This window comes from Microcaecilia unicolor, chromosome 11 (genome assembly GCF_901765095.1).
Source record: "Microcaecilia unicolor chromosome 11, aMicUni1.1, whole genome shotgun sequence".
In the NCBI taxonomy this organism is placed as follows: domain Eukaryota; kingdom Metazoa; phylum Chordata; class Amphibia; order Gymnophiona; family Siphonopidae; genus Microcaecilia; species Microcaecilia unicolor.
Window position 1 is genome coordinate 203,426,506 of NC_044041.1, and position 12,560 is coordinate 203,439,065.

General features: G+C 40.5%; 1 protein-coding gene across 2 annotated transcripts in view; it reads right to left on the reverse strand.

Annotated features, from left to right (window-relative positions):
* The window catches only part of LOC115480035 (zinc finger MYM-type protein 4-like), a 129,493-nt gene that overhangs the window by 103,120 nt on the left and 13,813 nt on the right, over positions 1–12,560 (reverse strand). The window contains exons 2-3 of one of the 2 annotated variants that reach the window (XM_030218428.1): positions 8,247–8,280; positions 1,420–1,911 (exon numbers count right to left, since the gene is read on the reverse strand). In XM_030218428.1, the coding sequence (XP_030074288.1) occupies positions 1,420–1,911; positions 8,247–8,280 (526 nt within the window). Of the gene's footprint in view, positions 1–1,419; positions 1,912–8,234; positions 8,281–12,560 lie in introns of both variants that reach the window. The other variant, XM_030218427.1, reaches the window with a different exon arrangement.

Consider the following 12,560-nt stretch of genomic DNA (forward strand, 5'->3'; position numbering starts at 1 on the left):
TATTCATGGCATCGTACATTTATCTACCAAAATTTATAGTCTAGGCGTTGATTTCGCTATCAACATGAAAAAAAAAAAAATCAAGTCAATGTGGTAGTTAGAAATGTCTTTCTAAACATGAGGCTGTTGAGAATAATCCAGCAGCACTTTTGTCAAGTAGATTTACAAAAGATCATGCACGTGGCAATCCTATATCCAATCTGGATTATTGCAAAATTGTTTTCTTGAGTTTGCCTCAAAACTCTGACCTCACTCAACTGATGCAGAATGACTGCAGAATGTACTATGGGGGGGGGGGGGGGGGGGCACAAAGATGGGATAGGGTTACCCTCCTGTGTATAACACTGCATTGGTTTCTAGTCTAGGATAGAATTTAGTTAAGCCTTGGAAATGTTCACATCTAGAAGAACATGGACTTCCATTTCTTTGGGATGAAAAAAGGACTTGCATAGAAATGTCAGTATAGTAGCTGCGCCCTGGGGACTGAGGACCAAAAGATGGTAGACTTATGCAGAGAATACAAAAGGCAAAAATCACAAATTTTTATAGTCTCTGCATAAGTCTATCTTTCCTTCCTTCCTCAATCCCCAGGGTAGAACTGCTGTACTGACATTTCTGCGGATGGTCTTTTTGCTTCCAGTTGGCATAGAAAAGGGCAGAAGAGCAACCAAATGGAGTGGGTATGGCCAAAAGTCAAAAACTAAAACATGCTGAGTACTATTCTGCTAGCAGTGGGCATATCCAAGGCTTAAGCAGGCTGAATCAGACAAGAATGCGTGGTCTAGAAATCTCAGCCCCTTTTCTCATTAGCAGCTACCTTAAAAAGAAATACATGCTTAATGACTCAGATTATTACCCTTCCTATTTCTCATAGATCACAGTATTTTGTTTCAGTTATGACAGGTTTTCTACACATTAGCCAAATCTTGATATGAAAGTTCAACCTTCCATACAAGATGTTAACACTTCATTGTCAAAGCAACAATGAGCTTAGCAGACGTTCTAATTTTTAAGGACTGCATTCACAATATAAAACTGATATGCATTTATATAACGGGTTTCAACTATGTCTTATATAAGCCATGTAGATGAGTTCCTTTAGAGTAACTAATTTCTTTGACCAACTGTTTATATATGTGAGGGAAAATTGCATGGTATTAAAATACATACAAAAAAAATAAAAAGCAGGATTTTTACTGCTGCATGCATCCTGTATTTAATCACTTACAACAGTTTGGTTTTAATTTCAACTGTATTTTCTCTAACATCCAAACAAATGAACATGCCTTTTATAAAAGCTTACCTGTATAATGAGGTATCCACACCCTGCCCTTGACTACTACAACGACAGAAGTGCAAAGGAGAGTACCACTGGGTGCAATGAAACTTTTTTTTAGGATTTCATGCACGTCACATTACCTTGTTTATCAAGAAAATTGCTTTTCAGTCTTGAATCCAGCTCTTTAGGGATCTTTTCCAAACGTCTATCACGTTCTTGAAAAGACATGCCTTTTGAGGAAAAGGTTTCTCTACTGTTCTCTCGTGCTAAGGCAAAATCCTTCCGAATGGATTTCAACATGGAGTCCTGGCCCAGTTGGGAAGCAAGGTCCAAATGTCTAAGGTTCTTTAGGCTCATTTCCTTTTCACTGTCCGTTTCATGTTCCGTCACTGTTCTCTCCTCCTCCATCATGTTTTCAGTATGGAGAACAGAAGAAAGGTTCTCTTTTGCAGTAAAATCCTGCTCATCTTCGTTTTCGCTTCCAACAGGAACTCCAGCAAGATCTCCAGAATTAACAAAATAGTCCTCTTCATCTAGTAGTGAATTTTCAGACCCTGTCTGATTTCGCAGACTATATGAAATGGGCCCAATGGCAGGTGTAAGGCTGTGATCAGTTTCTACACGTATATCACCTGGGGAGAGAAGGTATGCCATCAGGTCAACAAATGCAGACAGTTGATTAATCATGACAATGTGACAGTCTTTTAGATTCTAACCACCTAATACATTTTACTGTTGCTATTTTGTGCATACCCAGACTTATGCCAAGATTCACCTCCCCCATCTCTATGTACTGCAGCCTCACAAAACAAATATTGCAATGGACACAGGCCCTACACGTGTCAAAAACATGAATTTCCCACTCCATCTAATGGAAAGCAGAGATGGCTACCAGGTGGAGCCTAAGAGAGTACAACTGAAGACCTGAATTGGAGCATTTTAGGAAGTATTACAGATGGAGGTCAGTTGGACAAGTGAAAGGTTCCTGACTGCCAAACACAGGGTAACAAATTCCCATTTGATGCTGTAGGATTTGCAGGTGGGGGTGCATCAGAACAGCAGCAAGATTCCCGTATTTGGGAGATTACTAGGATTCTAAAAGTTGAAATGTTTCAACGGTCAAGCGTTGAGTGCCAGAGACTGCAGGTTGAGCACATTTATGTGGATAATGACTGAACACGAGGTCCAAAAAGGGTAACAATTTTGTTGGTGGATTGGAAAGTGAAGGAGTATATTGAGTGGGAAGAGACATGTAACTATAGGTTTATTTTTTTATATTCCACCTTTGCTCAAGGAAATGTACAAAAGAACCACACAATCATAAAATACATAACACTAAAATAGACAATCAGCAGACTACTATAGATGCAAAATAAAAAGCAGCAATATCGAGTAATCTGCCATGACTAATAGTTCAAGTCAAAATACCCTATTCAAGCAAGGCCTCATATGCCCTCCTAAAGATTTACAAACTTTATGCCATGCTGGGATTCTGTGGGTTAAAGCAGATAATCAGATAAATTACAAATGTATGAAGGGAATGTAACAGCTTCATTATGAAGAAAGACTAAAGTTAGGTTTCTCAGCTCAGAGACGAGATAAATGAGATGGAGGTTTGGTAAAGGTTTATGAAATGCATAATTAGACGTTGTACTTAAATGTGTTTATTATGTAAACTGCTTCAATGGCCTCTTTGAGACTAGGAGGCAATATATAAGAATTTTAAATCAAATCATGAGTGGTGTGGAGTAGGTTAATAGGGAATTGTTTATCCTTTCAAATAGTCTTCATGGCATGTTTCCTAGTCTTAACCGGTAGCAGGTTTAAAGCAAGCTTATGATATTCAGTTCAGTCAATACACAATTATAGAATTCATTGTCAGAAGATGTGGGCAAAGTTAAATAACTGGCCTTAAAACAAAACTTGAATTTCTGGAGGACAGGTCCATTAAAACAGTTGGCAGCCCCTATAGTCTACCTTACTATCTCTTCTGGGAGTGAGTAACATGAAGGATCTGCCAGGTACTTTTTTTGACCCAGATTGGCCACTCTGAGATAGAATGTTGAGCTTGATGAATCTTTCAGATCAGCAGGGAATTAAATTAATAGTAAGTGTCTTGGGGGCTAATGAAATAAATGGCTTATTCCACTTCATTGTGTGCATGGGGGATAAAAGTGCTTAGTACCTCTGCCTAGTCTGTCCTATGATAGCTATAGTCATTTATAAATGATTTAGAGATGGGAGTAACTAGCGAGGTAATTAAATTTGCTGATGACACAAAGTTATTCAAAGTCATTAAATCGCGACAGGATTGTGAAAAATTACAAGAGGACCTTACGAGACTGGGAGACTGGGCGGCTAAATGGCAGATGATGTTTAATGTGAGCAAGTGCAAGGTGATGCATGTGGGAAAAAAGAACCCGAATTATAGCTACGTCATGCAAGGTTCCACGTTAGGAGTTACGGACCAAGAAAGGGATCTGGGTGTCGTCGTCGATAACACACTGAAACCTTCTGCTCAGTGTGCTGCTGCGGCTAAGAAAGCGAATAGAATGTTGGGTATTATCAGGAAAGGTATGGAAAACAGGTGTGAGGATGTTATAATGCCGTTGTATCGCTCCATGGTGCGACCGCACCTGAGTATTGTGTTCAAATCTGGTCGCCGCATCTCAAGAAAGATATAGTAGAATTGGAAAAGGTGCAGCGAAGGGCGACTAAAATGATAGCGGGGATGGGACGACTTCCCTATGAAGAAAGACTAAGGAGGCTAGGGCTTTTCAGCTTGGAGAAGAGACGGCTGAGGGGAGACATGATAGAGGTATATAAAATAATGAGTGGAGTGGAACAGGTGGGTGTGAAATGTTTGTTCACGCTTTCCAAAAATACTAGGACTAGGGGGCATGCGATGAAACTACAGTGTAGTAAATTTAAAACAAATCGGAGAAAATTTTTCTTCACCCAACGTGTAATTAAACTCTGGAATTCGTTGCCGGAGAAAGTGGTGAAGGCGGTTAGCTTAGCAGAGTTTAAAAAGGGGTTGGACGGTTTCCTAAAGGACAAGTCCATAAACCGCTACTAAACGGACTTGGAAAAATCCAAAATTCCAGGAATAACATGTATAGAATGTTTGTACGTTTGGGAAGCTTGCCAGGTGCCCTTGGCCTGGATTGGCCGCTGTCGTGGACAGGATGCTGGGCTCGATGGACCCTTGGTCTTTTCCCAGTATGGCATTACTTATGTACTTATGTATGTACTTATGTATTGTTTCATTTGCCTTATCACAAATATAGTTTAGCATAATTATACAGTGAAACCTCAGTTTTCGTCGATAATTCGTCCAAAAATAATCGATGAAAACCGAGGCAATTTATTTTAAATTCTTTTAAATGAATAAAAAGACTAATCCTACTATATAAATGATGATGCGGCACGTCACACAACACTTCAGATATCATAACAGGCTGTAACAGCGCCAACAAGCTACTAAGAGCAAATCAGCGCCCCGATCAAGAGGACTCTGGATTCCCCTGCCCCGCTTACCTCCGCCTACCCCCCAGTGCACGTCCCCAACCAGCAACTACTTACAACGCACCACATCCGCATATCGCTATCCCGTCCCGCCCTCATAGATCTCCAACACACACCTCCTCCACCAGCCCCTCTCTAACGATCCCACACACTTAAACACACCCACCTCCTGCTCCTGCCCTTCAAAAACGCTAAACAAATGCAAACAGGAACAAGGGGAAGGGGGGAGTTGCACTAGAAATATCCCACGCCTTCCACACCAACAGCCAACCAATGCAATTAACGCACGTGATGTAAAACACACCCACCTCCTGCGCACGCCCTCAAATCACTAGCAATAAATGAACATTTAACATGGCATTTACCGACAAATTCCAAGGCGACTGACAAAAACCGAGACAAAAATTTCGCGAAAAAAATCGACGATAACCGAAAATGACGAAATCCGAGGTTTCACTGTACTGTTTTATGTGCATGGGGCACTGTTGTAAAGTGCTTTGGAGCCTTTTTGGGAGAGGCAGTATGTAAAATGGACAAATAGTTTCTTCTACACCAGGGGCTCTTAATCCAGTTCTCAGGACATGCCTAGCTAGTTGAGTTTTCAGGATACCCACTGAATATGCATGAGATAAATTTGCATGTACTTCCTCCATCATATGCAAATCTCTCTCATGCATATTCACTGTGGGTGTTCTGAAAACCTGACTGATGTGGTGTGTCCCAAAGGACTGGGTTGAAAACCCCTGTTCTGGGCAGACTGCCTTAACATTGGGATTTAGGGTATGTTAAGTCAAGATTGATGGGTCTGTTAGGTGATGTGTACATCAAATATCTGCTAGCCTCTCCTCCTTTTTAAAGATCTAAGGTACAGGAACACAGTTGAATAGCAGTGGGATAGTTGCAGAACTGTGTTGGTCCCCAATAGGGGGTTAAGAGATGGTGCCACAATTTAGTAGATATGTAAATTTTAAAATTGTACTGGAGGGGGTTGATAGTGACTATGTGCACCGTCCTCTAGTTAATGCTTGCAGTATCATACTTAAGAAGCATGTTGATATATAGAACTCAAAATGTCAAGTGCTTTTGTTTTCAGAAGTTACTGCATTGAGCATTTCTCATTCCGAATATGAATATAAACTAACCTACACCTAGTTGTATTAAGGGTGAGTTCCCTCCGGACAATTCCCACCCACCAATTACCACCTGGATATTTCCTATACTGGTTAATTCCCTCCACCCCCCCCCCCCCCCCCCCCCCCAGTCTGCCTTGTCAGTGCTCACTCACTCCTTGGTCTTCTCTTTGAGTCTTTCTCCCTCCTCCTTCTCTGCAGTTACCGGCATTTCACTCTCTCTCGCCTTGATCTGCCCCACCAAAGTTACTGGCATTTCACGCCTCCCAACCCTCTCTGTGGTCACCAGCGCATCTATCCCCAGCCTGCTGATGACTGGCATTTAATGATATGTGCTGTGCACAGATGACAACATTGGTGTTAGCGTGAGAAGGAGAAAGATGTCACGGTAAGAGCAATGACAGTCATTAGGGAAGAGACAGAAGCAATGGAAGAGGGTGGAAGACAAAAGCTTGGGTCTAGAAGAGTTGGGAAAATGGCTGTGCTGTAGCAAACTCACTGCCATGGGCCTATAACGCAACCTGCAGACAATTAAAACTGAATATTGAGTTCCACTTTAAATATCAGAATTAAAAAGAAAAACTAGAGATACATCCAATTCAGCCTTATAACTATCCTACCCCTCTTCCTTCTAATGGTTTACCACATAATTTTTTTTTTCTTTACATATACACTTTGAAGTATATTTGGCAACATAAATGTTATTGGGGGGGGGGGGGGGGGGGGATTAGGGGGAAATTGACCTAGTTGGGAATTGTCCAGGAGGTAATTGGTGAGTGGGAATTGCTGACAAAAAAAAAAAAAAGGACAAATTCCTCAAGGTTCATCAAGGGTGCTTTCAACCTTTGGCCACTCATCCATTGACTACTACCAGCATGTGATCTCAACTCTCCCTCACTGCTGTTGCTTTGAGCATGACACATTAGTGAGCTTCACATTCTAGTGTACTTAAGCCCCCCCTCCCCCCCCCCCCAATATACCCAGTTCCAGACAAAGGTCATCATGCAATTCCACATTAATCCACTCATTCTCTCTACTTCTTCCCCCCATTGCATATCACCCTAAAAAGAAAGTTACGGCCACATGCTGGACCATTACCAGGTGCTTCTATTCTGCCTTTTTCCCCGAGACAGGACACATACAAGAATGATATTTTTCCTAAGACTCAAACTGGTCAACCAGTAACCAATAGAACTCTCTGCTTTGGCTGCTAAATGCATCATCTCCTGCTACCACAGTTCACAGTAGCGCTCTAGAAATGTTAAGTAGTAGTAGTAGACATTCTGCAACTTGTACATGCCCACCACTCATAAGCAACAGCCACCCCCTTAGAAGAGCCCCTCTCTTCTTTATACAAAATTTGTAGGATGGATATATGGCCATCATCAACGCTTCCATTTCACATGTATTTATTTGCTGCATTTGTATCCCCATTACTACCTAGACCAGAGGTAGGAAACCACAATGCTTGAGGGCCACAATCCATTTGAGTTTTCAAGATTTCCACAACGAATATGCACAAGATCTATTTGAATACAATGGATGCAGTATGTGCAAACCAATCTCATATATATTCATTGTGGAAATCTTTAAAATCCAACTGGGTTGTGGCCCTTGAGAACCGTGGTTACTCATCTCTAACCTAGATAATTATGCAAACATACATTTTGAAAAGGCCATCCTGAAGTTTCCTCCAGAATTCATCCTCCCCACATGACGGGCTGTGCTCAGCCTTCAACCAGTCAAATGCCAAACTGATACTTTCTCACACTATTCTCAGCTTTGCAGTCATCTATGTATATCACTCTCTCCTGCCTGTCCATGGAGAAAACTAGGTTTCCTTCTCGTAACGGGAGATCTTCATAGACAACATGATAAGGGTTTGGTCTCCAGGGAATGAGCAGAATGTATACAAACTTCTGCAGTATCAATTTCTCATCCACAGTCCACGTTCTGATCTCTTTTAGAAAAAGTTCAGGACAGATGTGAAGCACAGGCTTGCAAAGATGTCTCGCATATACTCGGAAGAATTTTGTATACTTCTTGGCTATACTCTGTCCAAGCGTTACCAAGATAACTTTCTGTGCGGATTGCTTAGGCTGCTCTCCACGGAGAACCACTGCTGCAAATAAGAAACCTATTCTACTATGGAGATCACTGAATAAATTTCATTCAGAATAGACACAGTCAGTCGTAAGTCCCCATAAGGGAACAGTTGGTGTACCAACATAAATGACAAAGTCGGTAGACAAAGTTAACTAATTTTGACACATTAACACAAATAAAGAGGCACCTACAGTTCTCCGCACCTCCATCAAAAACTGCACCAGGTTTCTCTTCAAACTGTGAAAACAAAAAAAAAAAGGGAGAGTCTTAATTATCTTAATAGTAAATGTGTAAACTACAGTTTAAAGTTGTAAGAACATTTCTGTTGCTCCTTTAAAGAGTTTCAATACATAAGTAGTTTTGGAGATTATTTGAACGCGAAGCCTGCGAGATCTCCAAAACTCATATACTGCACCACTCATTCCTCTTATATCATAAATGTACCATTACCCCAGTTCCCTCATAACATTCACAAATATGTAAAACAAAAATCTGAAATGCATCTAATTTATATACCTACCGAAGCATGGAGGAGTATACTTAGAGGCATATTTTCAAAGCACTTTGGGAGGCTAAGTTCCATAGGTTTCTATGGAACTTTGGGAGGCTAAGTGCTTTGAAAATGAGCCTCTTAACGTACTATGTAAGCCACATTGAGCCTGCAAATAGGTGGGAAAATGTGGGATACAAATGTTATAAATAAAATAAACCCAGGTTTCTGAGCACATTTGCTTATTTCCGATCTGAGGAAGAAGGGCAACCTTCGAAAGCTAATCAAGAAATGTATTAAGTTATGTCCAATAAAAAAGGTATCTTATTTTCTTTTCCATGTTTTATTTTGTTTGATTTCTATTGATAACCTGAGGTTGAAAACAAATCAAATGTTAGAGGAACGCTTCTTTTTAGTCAATACCATACTGAAAAGACTTAGCCAGCAAACTAAAACACATTACCACCAAATGGCATGCCCATCTTGACTTTACTGAACTGGATGAGATGTGCGTTTGTGGTGAAAGAACTGCAAACTGGCATTTTTTTTTTTTCTGGCCGAGGATGAAGGTGAAAAGGAGAATAGACTCCAGCATAATCTAAGGAAATATTTCCTTTATGGAATGGGTGGTGGGTGCAATTAAGGTGGCAAATACAAAGACTATCTGAATTCAAGAAAACAAGGGACAAGGAAAGGATCTCTGAGGGAAAAGAAAGAACTGTTCAGCTTATCAGTTGGTATGATGGGAAACCTGGATAGGTCATATGGTCTTTATCTTCTATCATTTTCTCTATGTCTACATAATTAACTGCAAATCAAAAACCAAATTCCTCTCCAAAACGTCAACTGTATTCGAGTATCAACAGCTTTTAAAAAGACCAGGCACATTTTGTTCTTCCAATAGTTCAAGAGGATTGGGTCCTAGACTTTTGATGATGATTTGTATTGAATAGAAGACTGAAGGACATTCACATGGTGTGATTGAGGACTTCATAAGAATACAATGGATTGTGCAAAAGCAATTATTTATCAAAACTCTGTCAATTTCACGCTTCAGTCTGAGGATCCCACACAGTACTTAAATACAGTTGATATTTGGTGGGAATTGGTTTTTGATTTGCAGTGATTTCATAAATTCTTACATCTGAGTTTTTAGAGAGATTCAATCTATAACTAAAGAGCAGTTAATGTCTGGTAATCACACCAACTTCAAGGTGTTACCCTTGCCCCAAATTAAGGGGTCCTTTTACTAAACTGCATTAGGCACTTTAACAGCATAAATTAACACATGCTATGTGCAAAGACTGTGACTTAACTGTTGGGGTAGACCCAGAATGTCCCCTGTAGTTAACATGCAATATACATGTGTGGTTCAAGTATGTGTTAACTGCAATAGGCAGTCCAAATCCATTCTCCACCCAGGACCTGCCTAACCCTAACCCCGCCTCATAACACAGCATGAAGTTAACATGCAAATCAGCACATGTTGTCAAGCCATTGGCAACTTAGAACATAAGAGTAGCCATACTGGTTCAGACCAATGGTCCATCTAGCTCAGTAGACTGTTTCCAACAGAGGCCAAGTCAGGTCACAAGCACATGGCAGAAATCCAAATTGTGGCAACATTCCATGCTACAAATCCCAGGGCAAGCAGCTGCTTCTCCACTTCTGTCTTAATAGCAGACCATGGACTGCTCCCTCCAGGAATTTGTCCAAACCTTTTTTTTTTTTTTTTTTTTTTTTTTAACTCAGATACGCTAACTACTGTTACCACATCCTCCGGCAATGGGTTCTAGAGCTTAACTATTCGTTGAGTGAAAAAATATTTCCTCCTATTTGTTTTAAAAGTATGTCCAAGTAACTTCCTTGAGTGTCCCCTAGTTTTTTGTACTTCTGGAATGAGTAAAAAATCCTTCTACTCATACTACACCACTCAGGATTTTGTAAACCTCAATCATATCTCCCCTCATCCATCTCTTTTCCAAGCTGAAGAGTCCTAACCTCTTTAGCCTTTCCTCCTACGAGAGGCTTTCCATCCTCTATAATTTTGGTCGCTCTTCTTTGAGCCTTTACTAATTCCACTATATATTTTTTGAGATATGGCAACCAGAACTGAACGCAATACTCAAGGTGCGGTCACACCATGTAATGATACAGAAGTATTATAGTATTTTTGGTCTTATTCATCATCCCTTTCCTAATAATTATTAGCATCCTATTTTTTTTGGACACCGCCGCACACTGAGCGGAAGATTTCAGCGTATTATCTACGACGACACTTAGCTCTTTTTCTTGAGTGCTGACCCCCAAGTGGACCCTAGCATCAGGTAACTACTATGATTTGGATTATCCTTTCCAATGTGCATCACTTTGCATTTATCCACATTAAATTTCATCTACCATTTGGATGCCCAGTCTTCCAATAATATTTTAAAGTCCGCACATATTTATCAACTTTGAATAGTTTTGTATCATCTGTAAACTTAATCACCTCACTCGTCTTTCCAACTTCCATATCATTTATAAATATGTTAAGTAGCTCCGGTCGCAGTACCAATCCATATAGCACTCCACTGTTTACCCTCCTCCATTGAGAGAAATGACCATTTAACCCTATCCTCTGTTTTCTGTCCAATAACTAATTCCTGATGCACACCAGAACACTAACTCCTATCTCATGACTTTTTAATTTTCTCAGAGTCTCTCATGAGAAACTTTATCAAAAGCTTTCTGAAAACCTAGATAAACTACAATCAATGGGCTCACCTTTATCCACGTTTATTCACACTTTCAAAGAAATGAAATAAATTGGTGAGGCAAGAGTTCCCGTGGCTGAACCCATGCTGACTCTGTCCCATCAAACCATGTTTGTCTAGTGTTCCATAATTTTATTCTTTATAATAGTTACTAGTATTTCGCCCAGCACAGTCAGGCTCACTGGTCTATAATTTCCCAGATTACCTCTGGAATCTTTTTTAAAAAATCAGCGTTACATTGGCCACCCACCAATCTTCCGGTACCAAGCTTGATTTTAAAGATAAATTACATTACTAACAATAGTTCTGCGAGTTCATTTTTCAATTCTATCAGTACTCTGGGATGAATACCATCCAGTTAGGAGATTTGCTACTCTTCAATTTGTCAATTGCACCATTACATCTTCCAGGTTTATAGAGAGATTCATTTAGTTTCTCCGACTCTTCAGCTTTGAATATCATTTCTGGCACCCCGAATTGATCCAGAACACTGCTATTTATTTATTTAGTGCATTTTTACCCCACATTGTCCCACAAGAGCAGGCACAATGTGGCTTACATGAAGTCAAGAGGTAACAATACAATGCAAAGATGACTCCTCAGTTACAGACTGTGACAGGCTGGGAAAGGAACAGGGGACAACACGAGGTGAAAGATAGGGGCAAGCAACCAGCAGATAGCCATGTACAGTCAGCAAGGGAGAGAGGTTAAACATAGGAGTTGCCAGTGGAATAAGCTCTGGCGAATAAGAATGTTTTTAAAGACTTTTTGAACAGCTGATGGTCGACTAATTCCTTTAGCTGTCTCGGCAGCATATTCCAGAATTAAGCTACTATATGGATCTTCACATAGGAATCATGTTCACCTTTGACCTCTTCCCCCCCCCCCCCCCCCCCGATGAAGCAAGAACATTGGATACTGGTATCATCTAGGATTTCATTTAAGATATTGTTACTGGTCTACAAAATGTGTTCATCCAGAAAGCCGTCTTTTCTTTATATTATCCCCCTGTACGCTTTGTTCTTCCCAACAGGCACATCTTGCTGTTCCCTTGTCTTCTCTGCTTAGCATCCTCAAATGTTTTCATTGGTAGCCCCATCGTTATGGACTGCCTTGCCATTGGACCTTGTAAAGAACAGTCACTGGCTTGAGGTAAGACAGCTCTGAAAACATATTTCTAAAATGTTACCCTGTTTGACCTGTTAATGTTCCGTTTGGCTGATAGGGGGAGGGGGGAGAGTGGGAGCCTGCAGGTACACACATACTTTCCT